Source organism: Orcinus orca, chromosome 12, assembly GCF_937001465.1.
Source record: "Orcinus orca chromosome 12, mOrcOrc1.1, whole genome shotgun sequence".
Lineage (NCBI taxonomy): Eukaryota > Metazoa > Chordata > Mammalia > Artiodactyla > Delphinidae > Orcinus > Orcinus orca.
Genome location: NC_064570.1, coordinates 41608836 through 41634727, shown reverse-complemented (window position 1 = coordinate 41634727; position 25892 = coordinate 41608836). Strand labels below are relative to the sequence as shown.

General features: G+C 36.5%; 1 protein-coding gene across 2 annotated transcripts in view; it reads right to left on the bottom strand.

Annotated features, from left to right (window-relative positions):
• The window catches only part of CEP85L (centrosomal protein 85 like), a 155859-nt gene that overhangs the window by 25787 nt on the left and 104180 nt on the right, over window positions 1-25892 (bottom strand). For both annotated transcript variants that reach the window (XM_049695512.1, XM_004264674.3), the window contains exons 6-10: window positions 12614-12793; window positions 5896-6048; window positions 3572-3726; window positions 1244-1361; window positions 613-663 (exon numbers count right to left, since the gene is read on the bottom strand). In XM_049695512.1, coding sequence (XP_049551469.1) covers window positions 613-663; window positions 1244-1361; window positions 3572-3726; window positions 5896-6048; window positions 12614-12793 — 657 coding nt within the window. The remainder of the gene's footprint in view (window positions 1-612; window positions 664-1243; window positions 1362-3571; window positions 3727-5895; window positions 6049-12613; window positions 12794-25892) is intronic.

Genomic DNA, 25892 nt, shown 5'->3' with positions numbered 1-25892 from the left:
ATCTCACCCCACTAGAATGGCCAGGGACTTGCTTTGTTCACTGATGAATCTCCAGTGCTAAGAACAGTGCCTGGCATATATGCAGGGGCTCGGTAAATATCTGGCAAATCAATAAAAGAATGAAAATCCACTTAATCTACAAATTTTGGTTTATATTTTGGGTCAGCTACCCTAAGCTCTAGATACAGACACAAATATGCAAAGTGTCATACTTTGATAATACAGAAAAATAATATATAGAATTATTAGGAGGGAGAGTGCTCTTGCCGAGTTACAATGGACTAAAAACAGTTAATTGTCTTTAATTTTAGATCACTGATGACCTTAACCAAATGTGTTCTCAGTAGTAGAGATAGACTGCACCCAATTGTAAAGAGGAGAGGTAAGGAATAGAGAAGAATAATTTTCACGGTTTTTGAAGAACTGATTTACCAAGTATCATTTTCATTCTAAAGAACTGAAAGATTAATATTAAAGAATTTGCAATGTCACCTCAAGTGTTATTAATATGTTCATACAAAAACATATATGCTTTGATATTTTTTAGATATGCAATTACTAAGAGTAAATCAGCATACAGCTAAATTAAAATAAGCACAAAGTATTCCTTACCTGAATTTCTAAAATCATTCTGTCAATCTCATCTTGTTGGCGGTCTATTATCTACAACATAGGAAATATATCAGTCTGAATCAAATTTTTTTTTCCATTGCTTTTTTGGAAGTACCAAATTTCAAGAAAACAAAAGCACAGGGAATTTTGAATTTATTTTTTTTAAATCAAAGTGTGTGTGGGTTTTTTTTTTAACAAAAGTATTCATACAAAGTATGAATAAAGGATACAAAGTATGAATTAAAGGATACAAAGTATCCTTTAAACAGTATGATTTGGATCACACATATGTAAAACTGTAAACGTCTTACTCTAGCTCTTGATAAAACTTTAATCTTTACAATTTATAAAAATAAGTTTGAGACAGATTTTGAATAATTTAGGATGGAAAAAGATATCCTTTTGTTTTTGCTAAGAAATAATATAACTTTAGTTTGGCTTTTATTTAAATTTAAATTACTTAAACTGCTATTTTCTTTCCTAATAAAAACATTCAAACTAAAAATTCCATAAGCTATTAAATATTAGCAAAAATATAAATCAAATAAACTAGATAAATTATATATCTATGCACGTATCCATATAGTATAGATTTCACTATCAAATTTCATTATTAAAGACATATACTGACCTTACTAGCATTCTCATTTTGTTTTCTCAGGTTATCATTTTCATTCTGAAGCTGTTTTGCATCTAACATGGGAAGGCGAATTCCATCTTCAAGGCATCTTTCTACTTTTTGCTGCAAACTGTTTTAGAAAGACATAATTATATGAAGAAAATAAGCTCTCTGTGCTGATTTTGGTAGATGAACGAAGTCTCTTCTTAGAGTCTATAATATTTTTTAAGCAAGCAATAATCAAGGCCTACAGACAACAGATGACTAAGTTTGAGTACCTATATTTCATACAAATAAGAAATATAATGCAGGCAGATTATCTTTTCAGAAATAGCAAATACGAGACCAGAGTCAAGAGTTGCTTAGTATGTGACAACATTAGGCCCTGGTGAAGTCCTTCATGACCCTAGTCTGAGCTCTGCAATCTAAGCCGTGTTCTTTCCCTCTCCCCCAAAGGAGAGTTCCTTGATTAAGATGATTATGGTAGGGAGCCTAAGAATACGGATACACGTCTTTTGCCCTGCGTTTTGAGTGCAGCAAAAGTTTGTTTGTAAAGATAATTGTTGACTAAATCAGCAGAATTACACTTCTCCTTCATTAATATGAGGAACAATCTAGTTCCTTTTTACAGTAATCTGCATTTCTATCAATAACCTTTCTTATTTCCTTCAGCATTTTTACTACCTCCTTTTTGAACTTGGGATCTAGTAGACGAGAGGTCAGTTTCATTCTTTATTCTTTCAGGGAATTCTCTTGATCTTTTCATTGGGAGTGGTTCCTCTGCTTCTTCATTTTACTTATATTTCTCTGACTATATGAGTTTAGAAGAAACAGTTACCTAGTGGTCTTGAAGGGCTTTTTTTGTGGGAGCATCCCTGTATAGCCTGCGTGCGTCTAACGTTTTTGATGCGAGGGCTGTTTTTAGGATGGATGCCCTGGCCATGTCTTTCCTCAGTGTGTGCTGCCCTAATGGGTGTGATTGGTGTTGTGGTGACCAGAGTTTGCACTGGATGCTGAGTGGGGCCTCCTCTTTGAAAAGCAACAATCCAATATATTTATTCCTTGACCTAACAGTTTCTTATGCTATGCTTTTAGCATAAGAGTTTAAAAGCTTGAGTTTATGATTGTAATGCCCTATAAAACAGAACAAACGCATTACCTCTTTTCATTTTGTCATAAGATTAAAGAAAAAGATATGTGGTTGAGTTAATGGAGGTCAGGAAGCTGTTTTGAGACTAGAGAATAGGATATAAGATGTGGAGTAATAAAAAGAAATTAAAGACCAAGAAAGCAGAAAACAGGAGAAAAATAAAGGTAGAGTCAAAGGTATATGGATTTTTTTTGGAGCTGAGATTAGAAACACAGAAGACTGAATTGTTCCAGAAATGAGAGGTTTTCTGCACTGAAATCTAAGGAAAAAAAAGTAGACCAGGCATATTTAAGACTTTGAAAATAGCAGTAAAGCAATATTAACATGGAATTATCAGGAGGATTTTGACTAAAAAAGTGAGTTACATTGAGTTATATATAATTGATAGAAGCATAAAGAGTGCCTTTATTAAATTTAGTTTTTTGCTGCTTCGTTGTCTTCTTCTTCAGGATAGTGTTATCTACTTATAGTTGATAATTTATTAAGGTTTTTTAAGTTCTACAAAACAGTGCACATGTAGATGCATATATAGCATAGTTTTCTAGGTTTTTCATGAATCCAACATTAATTTTCCAGCTTAAATACATTAACAAAATATACTAACAAATAATATTCACTGCAGTTCTAACTGTATTAAATTCGAAGAGAACTGTGAGGCAAGAGATATGTGAGTAAACATAATATTCACTGCAGTTCTAACTGTATTAAATTCGAAGAGAACTGTGAGGCAAGAGATATGTGAGTAAACTCGGAAGGTGCATGGCAAATGGCCGCATCTGTTACTCTGCAGTCAGGTGAAATGGGAGCCAATTACTTCACTTTGACATGTCCCATTAAGGAGTGCAGTCCGGCTGCCCCTCTTTTTGTTACTTAGAATTTTTACTTATTCTTTGACAAGCATTGTGTTAATGCTTCCAGTTTTCAATTGATGTCTTTTTTTTTTAGAAAACTATTCTCATCTAAAACCTACTCTTATCTAAAACCAAGATGTCAGTATGTTGCATCGCATTGTTAAATCACAACTGAGACAACCTGTTTCGATGACATAATACTTCTGGTTCTCAATAATACATCTTTAAGAGAAATAATAGAGTACTAATTATAAATTAACATATTTTAAGTGAAATGCTTTATGACAAATAAGGAATAACTTAAAAATAACATAAAAGAATTACTGAAGGTTTTCTTACCTCTGAACTGTAGTTACCAACTCCTTTTCTTTCTTTTTCTGGCATATTAGCTGTGCCTCATTTTCTTGACACTGTTTTTTGAACTCTTCAAGCCTTTTTTCCATTTCCATCAAAGTCTCTTGCAAATTCTTGTTTTTTTCTTCTAGAACTTGCAGCTAAACAGAAATTTTTTAAAGTTCATGACAGAAAAAATATTAAATATGTTCCTACTAGAAACTGATACTGGGTTCTCAAGAATTAATAGACTTATGGTTAAAATTACACTATCTTCATTTCATGGATAGCACTTAACACTTTATCTCTTCCTTTGTGTAAAGGGAGCTGAGAGAATGAGATTATGGAGAAGAGGAGAATAGGGTCAGAAATTTCTAGAAGACAGAGAAAAGTGAATGATCTCAATTTGGGGATATTTTTAAAATTTTAATTGTGGCAAAATATACCTAACACAAAATTCACCATCCTAACCATTTTTAAGTGTACAGTTCAGTAGAGTTAAGTACATTCACATTGTCGTAAACTAATCACCAGAACTCTTTTCATCTTTCAAAACAAACTCTCTACCCATCTACCTCTCTGTCCATCTAACCTCTCCCCTCAACCCGTGGCAATCACCCTTTGACCTTCTGTCTCTATGAATTTGACTACTTTAGGTATCTCATACCTATTTTTCTTTATTTTTAATCTATTTATCTTTGCTTTTTTTCTTTTTTTTAATTAAATGTCTCCTTTTCAATTCCTAAAATACTGTAATCATTTTTTTAAAATTTTATTTTATTTAATTTTTTATACAGCAGGTTCTTATTAGTTACCCATCTTATACATATGCCAATCCCAATACTTATCTTTGTGATTGGCTTATTTCACTTAGCAAAACGTCCACAGGTTCACCCATGTTGTAGCATGTGTCAGAAAGTCCTTCCTTTTTAAGGCTATATTGTGTGTATACATCACGGGGTTTGTTCATCCATTCACCCACTGATGGACACTTGAGGTACCGTTTGGCTATTGTAAATAATGCTGTTATGAACATGCATTGTGAATAAACACCTGTTTGAGACTCTGCTTTCAATTATTTTTAGCATATACCCAGAGGTGGAATTCGTGGAGCATATGGTAATTCTATGGTTTTCAATAGTGGCTACACCATATTACATTACCACCAACAGTGCCTAAGGGATTATAATTTCTCCACATCATCACCAATGCTTGTTACTTCTGTTTTTTAGATATTAGCCATCCTAATGGGTGTACTGTGGTATGAACACATGTTTTAAAATCTATAGTCCTCTCTGTTCCTGCTCAAGCTCCTGTGGGTCCTTCTTTAGTTCCTTCATGATATCACCCTCTGTTAGTTTTACAATTTATAAATTAATGTAAACAGAAATTGTATTATAGGTCTAGAGTCTACAGAATAATGATACTCCATGGATTAGATCAATGATTCTCAACTGGGAGTGATCTCCCTCCACTCACCCCAGCAGACATTTGGAAAAGTCTGCTGACATTTTTGGTTTAGGGGGAAGGGAAGAAGCAGCACTATTGGCAACCAGTAGGTGGAGGCCAGAAATGTTGTTAAGCATCCTTTAATGCACAGGACAGAATCCCACAACAAAAAATTACCTAACCTCAAACGTCAAGAGTCCTAAAACTGAAAGTCCCATGATTAGTAAGATTTTGAGAAAAGACTGAAGAGTAGGTTTAATGGATTTACAAATAAGGCTTCAAGAGGATAGGCCTCACCAGAGTTAGTAGAAAGACTTTGGATGAGGTACTGCTAAGAAAGGAAAATGGCCAGAAGAGAAGTCAGAGGAGTGAATGGAGGTCATAGATTAAAGTATAAGAAAGAATTTATAGAAAGATTAAGAAGAATGATGAAAACAAAACAAGTATCTGGAAAGATGGTCAAAAAAAGGTCTTGTTAAGCCTTGGTGGATCCCACAGAATACTGGGAAAAGTCAGAACTGAGGTGCATGAGTGTGTGTGCATGCGGTGGGGTGTCACTGGTTTAGAAACTACCTTTTAGAGTAGAACAGTAAGTGAGAGAGTTAAGACAGGTTCATTAGGAAGGAAACCGCATATTAATTAAGAACAAGAAAGATCTATTCATGCTCAGATGAACAAAGTTTCTAATTAAAGTTAATCCTAAAAACAGCAATTAAGCACACAGATTTAACTTACAATTAGCCAAATATACAACTAAAATTTTAAATGATAAAAATTTACAAAATGAATGAAAAATTATAAAAATGAAATGTCTAAAGGGTCAACTTAAAAAAGAATATGTTTCCCTCTCATTTAAAGATCAGAATTTTATTTCATGTTACCTGTAGACTCTGACTCTGTACATCATCAAGAGTTGGAAGATCAGCCAGATACTTTTCTAAGGTCTCAATTCTTCTCTGCTTTTCTTTATTCTGTTCAGATTCCTTCTGGCACTTCTTTTTCAGGCTACTGATGTATCTATCTCTGGTTTTAAGCTAAAGAAAAAGATTATGAAGCTTCAGTGGTTTTGTCAAAAAACAGTAATATAAAAGCCAACATTCTAATCTTAGGCATCACTGAATTCACCAACCGTTCCAGATAGAGTTAACACCACTTCCAACTTAAGTATGATTTATCTTATTTCATAGATTCGAAGATTCACATTTTTTTCAAATTCTTGTATCATTGAAATCAAGAGTTTTGAAATTTTTATTTGATTTTACAATTGATGATATAAACTGCAGTCAGGCAGCAGTAATGATGTAGTTTTTATTGCCTGCACATGTGCAAATTTGGTCAAGGCTATTCATATCTTTGTCATTTCAACAGTATTATGTACATGTTGAAAGTGCGTTGAGTTTAAATCATATTTAAAATACCTTTGAAATATTACATTATAATTTGGCATTGAAAAATGTTATTGGGTACCCAGAAAGACAGTTTCAGGGAACAACTGAGAAATCAGTGAAGCAAGTATTCATCTCTGGAAGGATGACTTTAATTTCTTATTTATTGCAAAGTTATATGCAATGTTTTACGTGAATTAAGAAAGGAAGATATCCATAAGTAATTAAAGCTGTTTTGTTACTTACAGACTTACAAAGGAATCGCTTATCATGCACTAAAGCAAAGCAATCAAAGCCAGGGCACTCACCAAAATTACCAAATACTTAGGAACAAATAATGGGACTAGTGAGACTAATTCATACCTCAAGCAAGACTATTGTTAAGGCATTGTGTCAGACTGAACTTGTACTATATTCTCTTACTATAGAAAATAAAGATGTGCCTTACCATTAATGTCATCTTAGGACTGATGAAATACGCTAATTGAACACCTACTATGGAATACATACAATTCATGATCTTTAGTAAATCCCAATTTCTGTAGGTTGAACCTCAGACTTTTATGTGCTATTTTTTTTTCACCTTTCCACCTAAAACATACGATCTTTAAATTTTGTAGATATACTATCTCTAAAGCTCTTTCATAATCAAGATCAATTAAAAACAATGTATATATAAATAGTTGCCTAAAAAGTAAACTCCAGACTCACATTTACTTTAATTTACCAGTCTTCCAAACATTTAACATTCTTTCAGAAGCTTACAGTGTTCTAAAATATCTTTATAGCCTTTTCTCATATTCACCAGGGAAATAAGTACGAGTAATTAGTAGTATAATAGATTACTCTTTCAAATTTTATTAAAGCTAATGCTTGTCCACAATCCAGTTTCTTTCATGCCTTATCTAACTTATTTCAGGTCCAATGTATAAAAACTTTTATTAAAACAATTTCAATTGGAAAAACAAAACACAAAACAAATATACACTACCAAATGTAAAACCGATAGCTAGTGGGAAGCAGCCGCAGAGCACAGGGAGATCAGCTTGGTGCTTTGTGACCACCTAGAGCGGTGGGATAGGGAGGGTGGGAGGGAGGGAGACGCAAGAGGGAAGAGATATGGGGATATATGTATATGTATAGCTGATTCACTTTGTTATAAAGCAGAAACTGACACACCATTGTAAAGCAATTATACTCCAATAAAGATGTTAAAAAAAAAAAGAAAAAAAACCCCAATTTCAATTGGAGAAACAAATGACATCGCATTTCATCTATTCATTCCATCAATAACGTTAGGATTCACTTAGGTCCTTGGGTAAGGAGCAACAACGGTAAAACAGACAAAACCTTTTATTTGGGCTTTCTTAGGACTAAAATCAAGTATGCTGGTGTGACAATTTAACTTTTGATCTATCAGAACTCATAGACTGTTGGCCCTGGTCGTGACCTGAAAGACCATATAATCCTGCTCTTGCCTTAGCAAATGACCCTGTAAATTACAGAAGCAAACATAACTACCAGCCTATTTTTACTACATGCTCCCTAATTTACACTTAATTGTTTGTGTCTTAAATGTGACATAATTGTTTAAGTGACATAATTGTGTCCTCAAAAAGCAGCCACTGGAATAAGTTAGTCATGCTGTCTTCTATGCAAAGGTGTCCTAGGTGTCTTCTTTTCCTTTGGTCAATTCTCTTCTTTGCTATCATGTCAAGCTTGCTGCTCTTGATCACAAATCTCGGCCTACACTCTCCTCTTGGATACCATCTCTGTTATTTGTGGCCACAAGCTGATCACACATAATTACTGGATCTGTTTTGTTTATTTTTTCCAGCCCTGCTCACTGATGAGAAGCTCTTTATTTTCTGTTTTTTTTAACTTCCAAGTTTTATGTTGTTGCAGATTAGCAGATCAACAGAGGTTACTGAATTCTGAACTCCAGTAATTACCTACAGGTAAATGAGGCACCACTAATAAATCTTTCCTATTCTAGTTATAAAAAGTTAAGTAAAATTTCAAGGAGGTATTATGCAATACTGAGATCATTCCTAGAAGGCAATTCCCCATTTCAGAAGAGGTTTACAAACAGATTTATTTTTCTTCATTTTAAATACAATTATTAGAACAAAATAGATTAGGGAGAAAATGTTTTCCACTAAAATTTTTATAAATTATTATTAGAACCAAGGCATCAGCTGGAGAGTTAAATTGTCTTGAATTTTACTTCCAGCTTTTCAACAACTTCTATCTACATGCAACTGGACAAATTACTTAACTTTTCTCAAAATTTCAGTAACCTCATTTTTAAAAAAATGGGGTACAGTATATACCTCATAGGGTTTCTGTGACACTAGGATTGAATAAGAAAATGCATTTAATGTACATTAACATACTATCTGGCACATAAAAGAAAGTGTTCAACAAAGAGTAACTTCCCTTGTTATTCTTACCACATTAAATGTTTTTCTGTCTTAGAATCAGTCTTGATCAGGGTTACTGAGACTAAATGTAGAAGGAAAACAATGCAATCTAATCTCATGTGGGCCCAGGGTGCTGTTTAGTTGATGCATTATCAATGAGTCTAATTTCCTAGCTTCTACACTCCCTTCAAGAACTCAGGTCATCTCCATGTCCTCTGACACAAAGTCTACCCTCTATATTAACCCCACTCCTCAAGGCCCACTGGTATAGACACATCCATTCTTAATTGTCTCACTTCACAGAGAGGCTATTTCTCTTCTTTCCCAAGAGGAACTCTTCCACCTTGGCATCTGTTATCAACATTCTCCTATTTCTCCTTAGGAATTTGGTCCATCGTGCACCCATTCTGACATCTTCGATATCTCTAATTATTCTTTCCCTACTCCTTTGTTGGGGTTATCTCATTCCCTTCTCTCCCTTTGTGGCAAAAATCACCGGAAAGCATTTGTTCATTCATTCATTCAATATGCCAGGGACCATGGCTGGTGCTATATATGCTACAGTGACACATTCAGATACATCCCTGCCTTCACAAAACTTACAGAGATATATAAAAAACATAGCAACATTCAAATTTGTGCTGAGAACAAAATGCTTTAAGCATGTATAAGAAGCGGTTGGAGGGAAAATATATCTAAGTTGAGACTTGATAAAATATTGATAAACAGGTGACTGGGGAGCAGGAAAAGAGAGCCAAGTATTCATCAAGCAAAGAGGACACTTTATGTAAAGAACCTACACCAGAAACAAGTTCTGACCCGCTTAACAACTGTAAGACACTATACCAAGACACGGTGTACCAGAGGGAGACTGGTAGGGCCCAAGGCTATATAATTAGGCAGGCTCTTTCAGGTCATAGAAAATATTAAATTCTTATTTTAAAGACAATGAGATGGCATTAGTGGGTTTTAACCAAGTAAGAAAAATGACTGGATCTTCATTTTAAAAGGTTCATTCCTCCATACTATTAAGAATGGATTTGCAAGGCTGTGGAGCACCTGGAACTCTCACTCATTGGTGGAAGTGTTAAATGGTACACACACTTGGGAGGACTGGGGTAGTTTCTTATAAGTTAAACATCTACACTATGAACCAAATGACCTAGAAATTCCACTATTAGGAATTTCTCCAAGAGAAATGAAAACCTATGTATACCAAATAAAGTCTAGTACAAGAATGTTCACAGCAGCCTTATTCATAATTTTCCCAAACTGCAAACAATCCAAATATCCCCTAACAGGACAATAGATACATTGTAAGAGATCTATATAATGGAATGCAACTCAAGGATAGACAGGAACAGACTACTGATACGTGCAACAACATAAATAAATCTCAAAGATATTAAGGGAAAGAAAACACACACAAAAGAACATATATGGTATGACTCCATTTATACAAAGTCCAAGAAGACTCAGAACTAATCTACAGTGTTAAAAAAGTGTTTCGGGGACCTCCCTGGTGGCGCAGTGGTTAGGAATCCATCTGCCAGTGCAGGGGACACAGGTTTGAGTGCTGGTCCGGGAAGATCCCACATGCCGCAGAGCAACTAAGCCTGTGTGCCACAACTACTGAGCCTGTGCTCTAGAGCCTGCAAGCCACGACTACTGAGCCCACATGCCACAACTACTGAAGCCCGTGCGCCTAGAGCCCGTGCTCCGCAACAAGAGAAGCCACTGCAATGAGAAGCCCGCCCACCACAACGAAGAGTAGTCCCCACTCGCCGCAGCTAGAGAAAGCCCGCGTGCAGCAATAAAAACCCAATGCAGCCAAAAATAAATAAATAATAAATAAAATTTATTAAAAAAAAAGTGTTTCAGGGAAGGGAAGAAGACTGACTAGAAAGAAGCACAAGGGAACTTCCTGGATAACTGAAATGTTTATGATCTCATTTTAGATAGTGGTTATAGGGGTATACAGTTGACCTTTGAACAACAAGGGGGTTGGGTTGCTGACCCTCCATGCAGTATACAACTTACAGTCGGCCCTCTGTATCTGCTTTTTCCTCCACATCCTCAGATCCTCAAATTGTGTAGTATTTACTACTGAATAAAATCTATGTATAAGTGACCTGCACAGTTAACCCATTCTGTTAAAGGGTCGACTGTATACTATTAGCAATATTCATAAAAACTGAACACCCAAGATCTGCACACTTGACTGTATGCAAATTATGCTTCAATCTTTAAAAGTATAATAAATAAAATACATAGAATTACAACAACAACAAAAGTGATTGAGGAGAACAGGTAGACAGGGCAAGGGTGAATTCAGAGACACCAATGAAGAGGCCATTACAAAAGCTTTGCCAAGAGCTAAGAACCTGGACTAGGCTGGTAGTGTTGGACAGGTTTTGTATAGATTTAGAAGACAGGCTTGATTAACTTAGTAGAGTTTCTAGCATGAGTAACTGAATATACAGCAATGAACATTGAAGAAAATGTTGTTTTATGTCGTTTGAGAATAGGGCAGTCAGAAGGCAAATTAAGAACTGATTTTAGACATGAGAAGTCTGAAGTATTTTGAAGACGTCCAATTAGGAGCTGTCTCATAGGTAGGTAACATATAAACTGATTTTATTAAGCAACAGACATGAAAAATAATAAAAGATGAGAAAAATTTAGATAAAACATAAAAATATATTTTAAAAACTGCCTCCACTGAATCTTCACAATTTTCACACAATCTTTTAATTAACAAGTTTCAGGTGAGAAAACATTTTAATCCCTCCCACTTATGTATGACCGATGGATATTTCCATAGCTCTCTCCAGATTGTGGTATTAGATAAAGCCCAAAAAATACACAAAAGAAACAAGAAACAGTACCTGTTTCAAGGTACTTTCAAGTTAGCCACAATAAAATACATCATATAGCTGAGAAAGAGAAACCATGTAAAATTTGTCAGTTTTTTGGAAGATAAAAATTTTAGCTCGTGTGTGTGTGTGTGTGTGTGTGTGTGTGTGTGTGTGTGTACTGACTCAAAAATGTCAATGAGCTCTCAATTAATAGCTCCAAACCTGCCTACAGAAATCATGGTGACGCCTCAAGATCACTTGAAGGGAAGGTTAGTTAATAGAATAATAAGCTGGGTATAACAAGAGAAATCTAAAACCAATTATGCAACTAAGTAGTAGCTTAAGGATCTATGCCTCTTCAATAAATCAGGGCTAGCATGTATCCTTATCTTACTTGATCTTTAATGATACTAGAATGGAATGAGATGAAGTCTGTGAAAATACTGTAATAAAGGCAGAAAGGTCAAATAAATGGACAGATGTATTGTGTATATAGAGGTATCTGGCTTTCAGCTACTTATTCTGAATCAAGGGCTTCAGCTTAAATAACGTGAAGTCATGTGCTTCTGAAAGAAGGACCACTTTCATTTCATTTACCAATCCTTCATATCCCACATTACAAAGACACAGGGCCCCAAAAGGAAAACGAGAACAATTATTGGTGTCACATCTCAGTGTAGACAACTAACTTTAAAAAAAGCTTTACTATTACTTAGAAAGACATAATATAATACACAGTGGTATTTTTATCTCTCAAAAAAAAAAATGCCTGGATTTTTGTAGATAGCACAGGGTTTCTCAAAAGTTACTGTAAAACTAATCACTTCAATGTAAATAAAACCTGGTATGACACCTGGCATACAATAGATGACAAAAAAATCATATGTTGAAGGAATGCCCTTGACCCAATTCAACTTTATTAAAAATACCTACCTTTTCCTCCAGTTTCTTCTTCTCTTCACTAAATTGGCTTATCCTTTGCTTTAGAAACTGATTGAGCTGTAAAACCTCTTTCTCAGTAGATGCAAGCTTTTGCTCAAGCTCCTCTTGCTGGGAATGGGATGTTGACTGGTCTGAAAATGGAGTCTGGAGGGAAGTATTCTCATATTGTGGCTATTCAGAAAGAAAAAAAACATAGGTAAGACTTTAAAAGTTTACCTGTCTTGAATAAATGGAAAGAAATTAGAAATGAGGTACCTACAGTACAAAGAGCACAAATAGCCTTTAATGACAGACCTTGGCATAAATCCCAGCTCTCCTGCTTCCTAGTGATGTGCCATGATCAATTCAAATTGCTTACCATCAACAAGTTATGTAAAGTCCCTAGCGCACAGCAGAAGCTTACTAAAAAGCAGTTATTATTTGGTTAAAAAGTATCAGAGTATAAAAAGTACACTATAAAGAAGTGAAATCTCAGGGGAAATAAATAAAAACTAAAGAAATATTTCCTCACAGGTGATCATTTTTTAGCTAATATTAAACTCAGTAAGTATTAATAGAGTGTTTCCCCTAACTAGAAACTAAGGTCCATGAAATCAGGAATTTCTGTCCATCTTAGTTGCTCTTATATCCCTATTTCATAGAGCAGTGACTGGCACAAAATAAATGTTAAAAAATAATTGCTTAATGAATAAATGTATTATTCTTTTCATGAGCAAGGCTTTGAAGGAGAGTCAGACAAAATCTCTTCCCTCCCCTTCCCCCTGCAGCATTACAACCTGGAAGAGGAGAGCAGGAAATACAAATATTTCCTCAAACAAATTAGAATGTGATAAGAATGTGATACCAACAAAGTAATGTGAAAGTAAAGAAACAGATTCCTTTTCTATTTACTAAGCACATATGTTAGGCATTGTGTACTGGGGAGTCAACAGTTAATAAAACAAGGTCCCACCAGTTTAATAAAGTGTCACACACAAAAAGACAACAAAAACTGCCTAAGTGCTAAGATAGCTGTATGTGTAGTAGCTATAGAATGGCTTTATAGAAGTGAACTTGAACTAGGCCTTGAAGAACTCATACTTTTTCAAAAGGTAGAGATGCAATTCAAAAATTATATACACGGTATGGTACTGGCACAAAAACAGACACATAAATCAGTGGCACAGAATAGAGAGCCCAGAAAAGAACCCATACTTATATGGTCAATTAATCTACGACATAGGAGGCAAGAATATACAACAGGGGAAAAAACAGCTTCTTCAATAAATGGTGTTGGGAACACTGGACAGCTACATGCAAAAGAATCAAACTGGATGCTTTCTCACACTATATAAAAAAATAAACTCAAAATGGATTAAAGACTTAAAATGTAAGACCTGAAATCATAAAACTCCTAGAAGAAAACACAGGCAGTACACTCTTTGATATCAGTTTTGGCAATTTTGGGGGGATTATGTCTCCCCAGCAAGGGCAACAAAAGCAAAAATAAACAAATGGGACTAAATCAAACTAAAAAGCCTTTGCACTATGAAGGAAACTATCAACAACAAAAAGGCCACCTACTGAATGAGAGAAGATAATGGCAAATGATTTATCTGATAAGGGGTTAATATCCAAAATATACGAAGGACTCATACAATTCAACATCAAAAAAAAATTAAAAAATGGACAGAGGACCTGAAAAAACATTTTTTCAGAGAAGACATACAGATGGCCAACAGGCACATGAAAAGATGCTCAACATCACTAATCGTAGGGGAAATGCAAATCAAAACCACAGTGAGATACAACCTCACACCTGTCAGAATGGCTATCATCAGAAAGACAACAAACAACAATAAAGTGTTGGCCAGGATGCAGAGAAAAAGAACCCTCGTGCGCTGTTAGTGGGAATGCAAACTGGTGCAGCCGCTATGGAAAACAGTAGGTCAATTTCTCAAAAAATTAGAAATAGAACTATTATATGATCAAGCAATTCCACTCCTGGGTATTTATCTGAAGAAAACAAAAACACTTAATTTGAAAAGATATATGCAACCCTATGTTCACTGCAGCAGTGAACATCAGCCAAGCTATGGAAGCAACCTAAGTGCCTATGGATAGATGAATGTATAAAGAAGAGGTGATATCTATATCTATCTGTCTATCTATCCTTCCAACAGAATATTACTCAGCTATAATATAAGATGAAATCTTGCTATTTGCGACAATATGGATGGACCTAGAGGGTATTATTATGCTAAGTGAAGTTAAGTCAGACAGAGAAAGACAAATACCGTATGATTTTGCTTATACACGGAATTTAAAAAACAAAACAAATGAACAAACATAACAAAACAGAAACAGTCATAGATACAGAGAACAGATGAGGGAGATGAAGAGGTACAAACTTCTAGTTACAAAATCAATGAGTCACAGGTATGAAATGTGCAGTGTGGGGAACATGGTCAATAATACTGGAATATCTTTGTATGGTGACAGGAGGTAACGAGACTCAGTGTGGTGATCATTCTGTCATGTATAGAAATACTGAATCAATATGTTGTGCACCAGGAACTAACATAATATTGTAGGTCAGTTACACTTCAAAAACAAACAAACTCATAGAAAAAAAGAGATCAGATCTGTGGTTACCAGAGGCAGGGGTGGGGGAAGGGGAAGTGGATGAAGGGGGTCAAAAGGTACAAACCTCCAGTACTAGGGATGTAACGGACAACATGATAAACATAATTAACACTGCTGTATGTTATATATGAAAGTTGTTAAGAAAGTGAATCCTAAGAATTCTCATCACAAGGAAAAAATATGTTTTTTTCTTTTTCTTTTATTCTGTATTTGTATGAGATGGTGGATGTTCACTAAACTTACTGTGGTAATCATTTCATGATGCATGAAGGTCAAATCATTATGCTATACACCTTAAATTTATACAGTGCTGTATGTCAATTATATCTCCATAAAACTGGAAGGAAAAAAATTTTGATTATATAAACAGCATTCATCATGTGCATGGTATTTCAAAGATAACCGACTCAGGCACTGCCCTTTACAAACTCAAATTCTAATCAGAAGCATAAGAGAAACCCTTAGATAATTATATACAGGATACAATATAGTATGGCAGCCAAAGAAAAGCCATCTTCAGTACAAAGTGTTGGAAGGTGGGAGGATAAATGAAAAGGGCATGGGGAGAATGAGGGAAGACGCTTTACTGGAAAGGTGGCTTTTGGAACAGCCTTTGAAAATAAGGAGGATTCTGGCAGGAACAGAGAAAGGAAGAAAAGCATTCCAGAAAGAACATTTTAAAAAGGTAAGAGACAGAATATATGCACAGAGTACCCATAAAGTTTAGGTTACAAGAGGGGGGAATATAAGAGAAAATTAAAACATCTATGTGAGACCATACTTTAGAATCACAAGGTTCAGAATTCAACCTTAATGCATAGGAAATGGGAATCCGGTGATGGTTCCAGAACAAGAAAGTAACATGTTTAAGTCTGTGAACTCTGTTTTGTAAATCTCTGTATTCCCTAGCACTTACCATAGTGTAAACTACCATAGTGTAAACTCTTAGTAACTTTAGATTAAAGGGAAAAGAAAAGAAGAAAAAGGACAAGAGAGAACTATAACAACTGGAAGTACTGAACAAGATGAATTAAAGGATATGGTGAATGGATATGAATATATCACTTTAAGAAATTATCCTAACCTATTTAGCTGAAAAAACCAAGGAGCTGAACAAGAATACTGAGAACAGAAGGAAGAAGCTCTGGAAGCAGAAATGAGAGGATTTAGAGACAATTATTTTTTAAGGTGTGAATGGACAAGAAATGCTAAAGGTTCGAAATTCTGAGTCTAAGTAACAGGGAAGATCATATTCTGAGCAGAGGTAACTAGGTCATGTGGGAGAACAGGTTTAAGCAAATATACTTAATTACAATTAGAGCCTATTGATATTAAGATGCCAGTTAATATCAATTTAATATTAAGATACAAATATATATGAACATCAGGCAAAGAGATGGGTCTAGAACCCAGAAAAATGGCCAGGATAGGCTAGGAAACTGTAAAAAAGTGAATACAGATTTACAATTTCCCGTCAGGCATATAATGAGCTCAGAAACTGCCAACCTGTTTTACCGACAAGTGAAAAGCTGAACAGACAGAAAAATCAACAACTCTTCTTAGATCTGTCAGAGAAGTGAGGTTATCAGGCAAACTGCAACCCCCCAAATTGGAGAAACAGGCAAATAAAGAAAATCACACTTACTGGAACAGAATTATCCATGGGAACCAGTGCTGAAGTAGGAAAACCAGAACTGTAATTGATCAATTTGTTGGAGGCTCAAAGTGAAGGTCTGAGAGTCAAAATCTCCAGGGGCACCCAGTCATAGGGGACACCCAATATCCTTGAATTATACCCCTAGAAGCTCTACCAGGTCCTCACAGTGAATCCCTTTGTGCTTCCAGCAGAGGGAGGAGAAGAGAAACCATTCTGAAATGCCAGAGCTCTATGTTCTCCTTAACAAGGCCTGTCCTCAGGAGAAACTACTTTACCAGAGACTAACCTACCTAGAAGGGAACTAACATACCTAGAAGGAAAAAATCCCAAACCAGCTCCCTCTAGCCTTCCACATGGGGGAAGGGTTAATAGCCAACTCAGTTGCCTCTAGCCATCCTGTCCTACCTAAGGGTGGGAAAGAAAAAACTAAGAAGCACTGGTGAAGTTCACAGTCCAGGAGCACAGGCTCATGAAAAGACTAAGTCAGAGGGCCAGAGAATGCTTCCCCTGCCCCACACCCTACCATGACATTACTAAAGGCCTGCTTACCACACTTCCTTTTATCAGTACATCTGGAGAGACTGAACAAGCATCAGAACTAGAGTCAGATATGTCACAGATGTTGGAATTATCAGAACAGACATTTTTTAAAATGTCTATGATTAATATGCTTAAGGGCTTTACTGCTGAAGTAGAAAACATTCAAGAACAGATGGATAATACAAGAACAGAGCCGGAAAGACTATAAAAGAAACTCTAGAGACAAAAAACACTGAAACAGAAACGAAGAATGTCTTTGATGTGGTTATCAGTAGACTGGACCTGGCGCAGGACCCAATCTGAGCTTGAGGATACGACAGCAGAAACTTCTAAAACTTAATAGCAAAGAGGAAAAAGATTGGAAAAAATAGAAGAGAATATCCAAGAGTTGTGAGATAACTACAAAACTTGTAATATACATCTTATGGGAACACCACAAGGAAAAGAGAGAAAGAAAACAGCAATATTTTAAACAAGATGATTTGAGAATTTCCCCAAAAGGTCACATACCACACCTCAGATCCAGGAAGCTCAGAGAACACCAAGCAGAATAAATGCCCCCGAACTACACTTAAGCATATCATATTTAAATTTTTGAAAATCAAAGATTAAAAAAATTGTGAAAGAAACCAGAGGAGAATATACCTTACCTATAGACAGGAAAAGATAAGAGCTTTATACAACTTCTCAGAAACCATGCAAGCAAAAAGAGAGTGGAGTGAAATATATGAAAGTCAGGCACTTTCTTTCCTATATAACAGCAATGAACAAGTGTAATTTGAAACTAAAAACATTACCATTTACATTAGCACCCTCAAAAACATAATAGTATAAATCTAACAAAATGTGTATATACAAGATCTATGCAAGGAATACTACAAAACTCTGATCAAAGATATCAAAGAAGGACAAAATAAATGAAGAGATATTCCCTGTTCATGGACAGACTCAGTATGGTCAAGATGTCAAGTTCTTCCAAACTTGATCTATAGATTCGATGCAATTTCAATAAAAATCTCAGCAAGTTATTTTGTGGATAGTGACAAGCTGATTCTAAAGTTTATATGGAAAAACAAAAGCTCCAAAATGGCCAACACAATACTTAAGGAGATGAACCAACCAAGATGGAGGGCTGACACCCTGACTTCAAGACTTACAGTAAAGCTACAGTAATCAAGAATGTGTGGTATTGGGGAAAGAACAAACAAACAGGTCAATGGAACAGAATGCAGAGCCCAGAAATAGATCCACACGAATACAGTCAACCAATCTAATGACAAAAGAACAAAGGCAGTACAATGGAGCAAAAACAGTCTTTTCAACAAATGATACTAGAACAACTGAACATCCACATGCAAAAAAAAAAAAAAACAAAAAAATATTCTAGACACAGACCTTACACCCTCCACAAAAATGAACTAGAGATTGGTTCAAGATGGCGGAGAAGGACGTGCTCTCACTCCCTCTTGTGAGAGCACCAAAATCACAACTAACTGCTGAACAATCATCTACAGGAGGACACTGGAACTCACAAAAAAAGATAGCCCACATTCAAAGACAAGGGAGAAGCCACAATGAGACGGCAGGAGGGGCGCAATCACAATAAAATCAAATCCCGTAACTGCTGGGTAGGTGACTCACAAACTGGAGAACATTATACCACAGAAGTCTGCCCACTGGAGTGAAGGTTCTGAGCCCCATGTCAGGCTTCCCAACCTGGGGGTCCGGCAATGGAAGGAGGAATTACTAGAGAATCAGACTTTGAAGGCTAGCGGGATTTGATTACAGGACTTCGACAAGACTGGGGGAAACAGAGACTCCACTCTTGGAGGGCACACACAAAGTAATGTGCGCATCGGGACCCAGGAAAGGAGCAGTGACCCCATAGGAGACTGACCCAGACCTATGTGCTAGTGTTGGAGAGTCTCCCGCAGAGGCGGGGGGGTCTCGGAAGTACTCCTTGGCATGAGCCCTCCCAGAGTCGGCCATTAGTCCCACCAAAGAGCCCAGTAGGGCTCCAGTGTTGGGTCGCCTCAGGCCAAACAACCAACAGGGAGGGAACCCAGCCCCACCCATCAGCACACAAGTGGATTAAAGTTTTACTTAGCTCTGCCCACCAGAGCAACAGGCAGCTCTACCAACCACCAGTCCCTCCTATCAGGAAACTTGCACAAGCCTCTTAGATAGCCTCATCCACCAGAGGGCAGACAGCAGAAGCAAGAAGAACTACAAGCCTGCAGCCTGTGCAACAAAAACCACATTCACAGAAAGACAGACAAGAGGAAAAGGCAGAGGGCTATGTCCCAGATGAAGGAACAAGATAAAACCCAAAAAAACAACTAAAGAAGTGGAGATAGGCAACCTTCCAGAAAAAGAATTCAGAATAATGATAGGGAAGATGATCCAGGACCTTGGAAAAAGAATGGAGGCAAAGATCAAGAAGATGCAAGAAATGTTTAACAAAGACCTAGAAGAATTAAAGAAGAAACAAACAGAGATGAACAATACAATAACTGAAATGAAAACTACACTAGAAGGAATCAATAGCAGAATAACTGAGGCAGAAGAATGGATAAGTGACCTGGAAGACAGAATGGTGGAATTCACTGCTGTGGAACAGAATAAAGAAAAAAGAATGAAAACAGCCTAAGAGACCTCTGGGACATTACACACAACAACATTTGCATTACAGGGGTCCCAGAAGGAGAAGAGAGAGAGAAAGGACCCGAGAAAATATCTGAAGAGATTATAGTCAAAAACTTCTCTAACATGGGAAAGGAAATAGCCACCTAAGTCCAGGAAGCACAGCGAGTCCCATACAGGATAAACCCAAGGAGAAACACACCAAGGCACATAGTAATCACATTGGCAAAAATTAAAGACAAAGAAAGATTATTGAGAGCAGCAAGGGAAAAATGACAAATAACATACAAGAGAGCTCCTGTAAGGTTAACACCTGATTTCTCAGCAGAAACTCTACAAGCCAGAAGGGAGTGCCGTGACATATTTAAAGTGATGAAATGGAAGAACCTACTACCAAGATTACTCTAGCCGGCAAGAATCTCATTCAGACTCGATGGAGAAATGAAAAACTTTACAGACAAGCAAAAGCTAAGAGAATTCAGCACCACCAAACCAGCTCTACAACAAATGCTAAAGGAACTTCTCTAAGTGGGAAACACAAGAGAAGAAAAGGACCTACAAAAACAAACCCAAAACAATTAAGAAAATGGTTATAGGAACATACATATCAATAATGACCTTAAATGTGAATGGGTTAAATGCTCCAACCAAAAGACACTGGCTTGATGAATGGATACAAAAACAATGGATACAAAAACAAGCATATATATGCTGTCTACAAGCGAACCATTTCAGACCTAGGGACACATACAGACTGAGAGTGAGGGGATGGAAAAACATATTCCATGCAAATGGAAATCAAAAGAAAGCTGGAGTAGCAATACTCATATCATATAAAATAGACATTAAAATAAAGAATGTTACAAGAGACAAGGAAGGACACTACACAATGATCAAGGGACCAATCCAAGAGGAAGATATAACAATTGTAAATATTTATGCACCAAACATAGGAGCACCTCAATACATAAGACAAATGCTAACAGCCATAAAAGGGGAAATCGACAGTAACACATTCATAGTAGGGGACTTTAACACCCCACTTTCACCCATGGACAGATCATCCAAAATGAAAATAAATAAGGAAAAACAAGCTTTAAATAATACATTAAACAAGACGGACTTAATTGATATTTATAGGACATTCCACCCAAAAACAACAGAGTACACATTTTTCTCAAGTGCTCATGGAACATTCTCCAGATAGATCATACCTTGGATCACAAATCTAGTCTTGGTAAATTTAAGAAAACTGAAATCATATCAAGTATCTTTTCCGACCACAACGCTATGAGACTAGATATCAATTACGGGAAAAGATCTGGAAAAAATACAAACACATGGAAGTTAAACAATACACTACTTAATAACGAAGTGATCACTGAAGAAATCAAAGAGGAAATCAAAAAATACCTAGAAACAAAGACAATGGAGACACGAAGACGCAAAACCTATGGGATGCAGCAAAAGCAGTTCTAAGATGGAAGTTTATACCAATACAATCCTACCTTAAGAAACAGGAAGCATTTCAAACAAACAACCTAACCTTGCACCTAAAGCAATTAGAGAAAGACGAACAAAACCCCCCAAATTTAGCAGAATGAAAAAAGTCATAAAAATCAGATCAGAAATAAATGAAAATGAAATGAAGGAAACGATAGCAAAGATCAATAAAACTAAAAGCTGGTTCTTTGAGAAGATAAACAAAATTGATAAACCATTAGCCAGACTTATCAAGAAAAACAGGGAGAAAACTCAAATCAATAGAATTAGAAATGAAAAGGAGAAGTAACAAGTGACACTGCCGAAATACAAAAGATCATGAGAGACTACTACAAGCAACTCTATGCCAATAAAATGGACAACCTGGAAGAAATGGACAAATTCTTAGAAATGTACAACCTGCCGAGACTCAACCAGGAAGAAATAGAAAATATGAACAGACCAATCACAAGCACTGAAATTGAAAGTGTGATTAAAAATCTTCCAATAGGGCTTCCCTGGTGGCGCAGTGGTTGGGAGTCCGCCTGCCGATGCACGGGACACAGGTTTGTGCCCCAGTCCGGGAAGATTTCACATGCAGCGGAGCAGCTGGGCCCGTGAGCCATGGCCGCTGGGCCTGCACGTCCGGAGCCTATGCCCCGCAGCTGGAGAGGCCACAACTGTGAGAGGCCCGCGTACTGCAAAAAAGTCTTCCAACAAAAGCCCAGGACCAGATGGCTTCACAGGCAAATTCTATCAAATCACTGAGAGAAGAGCTAACACCTATCCTTCTCAAACTCTTCCAAAATATAGCAGAGGGAGGAACCCTCCCAAACTCATTCTATGAGGCCACCATCACCCTGATACCAAAACCAGACAAAGATGTCACAAAGAAAGAAAACAACAGGCCAATATCACTGATGAACAAAGATGCAAAAATCCTCAACAAAATACTAGCAAACAGAATCCAACAGCACATTAAAAGGATCACACACCATGATCAAGTGGGGTTTATTCCAGGAATGCAAGGATTCTTCAATATATGCAAATCAATCAACGGGATACACCATATTAACAAACTGAAGGAGAAAAACCATATGATCATCTCAATAGATGCAGAGAAAGCTTTCGACAAAATTCAACGCCCATTTATGATAAAAACCCTGAAGAAAGTAGGCATAGAGGGAACTTTCCTCAACATAATAAAGGCCATATATGACAAACCCACAGCCAACATCATCCTCAATGGTGAAAAACTGAAACCATTTCCACTAAGATCAGGAACAAGACAAGGTTGCCCACTCTCACCACTCTTATTCAACATTGTTTTGGAAGTTCTAGCCACAGCAATCAGAGAAGAAAAAGATATAAAAGGAATCCAAATTGGAAAAGAAGAAGTAAAGCTGTCACTGTTTGCAGATGACATGATACTATACGTAGAGAATCCTAAAGATGCTACCAGAAAACTACTAGAGCTAATCAATGAATTTGGTAAAGTAGCAGGATACAAAATTAATGCACAGAAATCTCTGGCATTCCTATACACTAATGGTGAAAAATCTGAAAGTGAAATTAAGAAAACACTCCCATTTAGCACTGCAACAAAAAGAATAAAATATCTAGGAATAAACCTACCTAAGGAGACAAAAGACCTGTATGCAGAAAATTATGAGACACTGATGAAAGAAATTAAAGATGATACAAATAGATGGAGAGATATACCATGTTCTTAGATTGGAAGAATCAACACTGTGAAAATGACTCTACTACCCAAAGCAATCTACAGATTCAATGCAATCCCTATCAAACTACCACTGGCATTTTTCACAGAACTAGAACAAAAACTTCACAGTTTGTATGGAAACACAAAAGACCCTGAACAGCCAAAGCAATCTTGAGAACGAAAAATGGAGCTGGAGGAATCAGGCTCCCTGACTTCAGACTATACTACAAAGCCACAGTAACCAAGACAGTATGGTACTGACAGAAAGATAGAAATATAGATCAACGGAACAGGATAGAAAGCCCAGAGATTAACCCACGTACAGATGGTCACCTTATCTTTGATAAAGGAGGCAAGAATAAACAGTGGAGAAAAGACAACCTTGTCAATAATTGGTGCTGGGAAAACTGGACAGGTATATGTAAAAGTATGAAATTAGAACACTCCCTAACACCATACACAAAAATAAACTCAAAATGGATTAAAGACCTAAATGTAAGGCCAGACACTATAAAACTTCTAGAGGAAAACATAGGCAGAACACTGTGACATAAATCACAGCAAGATCATTTTTGACCTACCTCCTAGAGTAATGGAAATAAAAACAAAAATAAACAAATGGGACCTAATGAAATTTTAAAGCTTTTGCACAGCAAAGGAAACCATAAACAAGACCAAAAGACAACCCTCACAATGGGAGAAAATATTTGCAAATGAAGCAACTGACAAAGGATTAATCTCCAAAATTTGCAAGCAGCTCAATAACAAAAAACAAACAACCCAATCCAAAAATGGGCAGAAGACCTACACAGACATTTCTCCAAAGAACATATACAGATTGCCAACAAACACATGAAAGAATGCTCAACGTCAGTAATCATTAGAGAAATGCAAATCAAAACTACAATGAAATGAGATATCATCTCACACTGGTCAGAATGGCCATCATCAAAAAATCTAGAAACAATAAATTCTGGAGAGGGTGTGGAGAAAAGGGAACACTCTTGCACTGTGGATGGGAATGTAAATTGATACAGCCACTATGGAGAACAGTATGGAGGTTCCTTAAAAAACTACAAATAGAACTACCATACAACCCAGCAATCCCACTACTGGGCACATACCCTGAGAAAACCATAATTCACAAAGAGTCATGTACCAATATGTTCGTTGCAGCTCTACTTACAATAGCCAGGACATGAATCAACCTAACTGTCATCAACAGATGAATGGATAAAGAAGATGTGGCACATATATACAATGGAATATTACTCAGCAATAAAAAGAAATGAAATTGAGTTATTCATAGTGAGGTAGATGGACCTGGAGTCTGTCATACAGAGTGAAGTAAGTCAGAAGGAGAAAAACAAATACTGTATGTTAACACATATATATGGAATCTAAGGGAAAAAAAATGTCATGAAGAGCCTAGGAGTAGGACGGGAATAAAGACACAGACCTACTAGAGCATGGACTTGAGGATATGGGGAGGGGGAAGGGTAAGTTGTGACAAAGTGAGAGAGTGGCATGGACATATATACACTACCAAACGTAGGGTGGACAGCTAGTGGGAAGCAGCCGCATGGCACAGGGAGATCACCTAGGTGGTTTGTGACCACCTAGAGGGGTGGGATAGGGAGGGTGGGAGGGAGGGAGACGCAAGAGGGAAGAGATATGGGAACATATGTATATGTATAACTGATTCACTTTGTTGTAAAGCAGAAACTAACACACCATTGTAAAGCAATTATACTCCAATAAAGATGTTTTAAAAAAAAACAAAACCAAACTTGGTTGGTGGGAATGTAAATTGGCGTGGCCACTACAGAAAACAATACGAAGGCTCCTCAAAAAAATAAAAGACAAATCTACCATGTGATCCAGCAATTCCATCTCTGGGCATATACCCAAAGGAAATGAAAACAGGATTTCTACAAGATACATGCATCCCCCACCATGGTTATCGCAGCATTATTCACAACAGCCAAGGTATGGAAACAGCCCAATGCCCATCAACAGATGAATCGACAAAAGATGTAACACACAATGGAATATTACTCAGCCACGAGAAAGGAGGATATCTTCCATTTGAGACAACATGGGTAGACCTTGAGCACATTATTCTAAGTGAGATAAATCAGAGAAAGGCAAGTATTGTATGACACCATTTATATGTGGAATCTAAAAAAGTTAAACCTGTAAAAAACATAAGAGTACCTCCTTACCAGGGATGGGCGGTGGGGAGCTCCCACAGGGGATAAGAGTGATGGTGTTTAAGGGGAAAACTTTAACAAGTAGTAAATATGCCATAAAAACCTAACGCACAGTGTAATGAATACAGACAATTATATCGTACTATATATGTTATGTAATGTGATAAATACTACTACAATAGCAATCATATTACATACAAATGTAACAAAGTAACACGCCACACACCTTAAACTTACACCATATTACATGTCAAATCTGTTCAATGAAAAAGTGAAGAAAAATAACACTATTCACATGCCAAAATAATTCCTTCACTAAAGAAAATTTTATTATCTTATTAGTTGTTTCTCCTAAACTTCTGCTGTTTTATCCACTCTGTATCAATC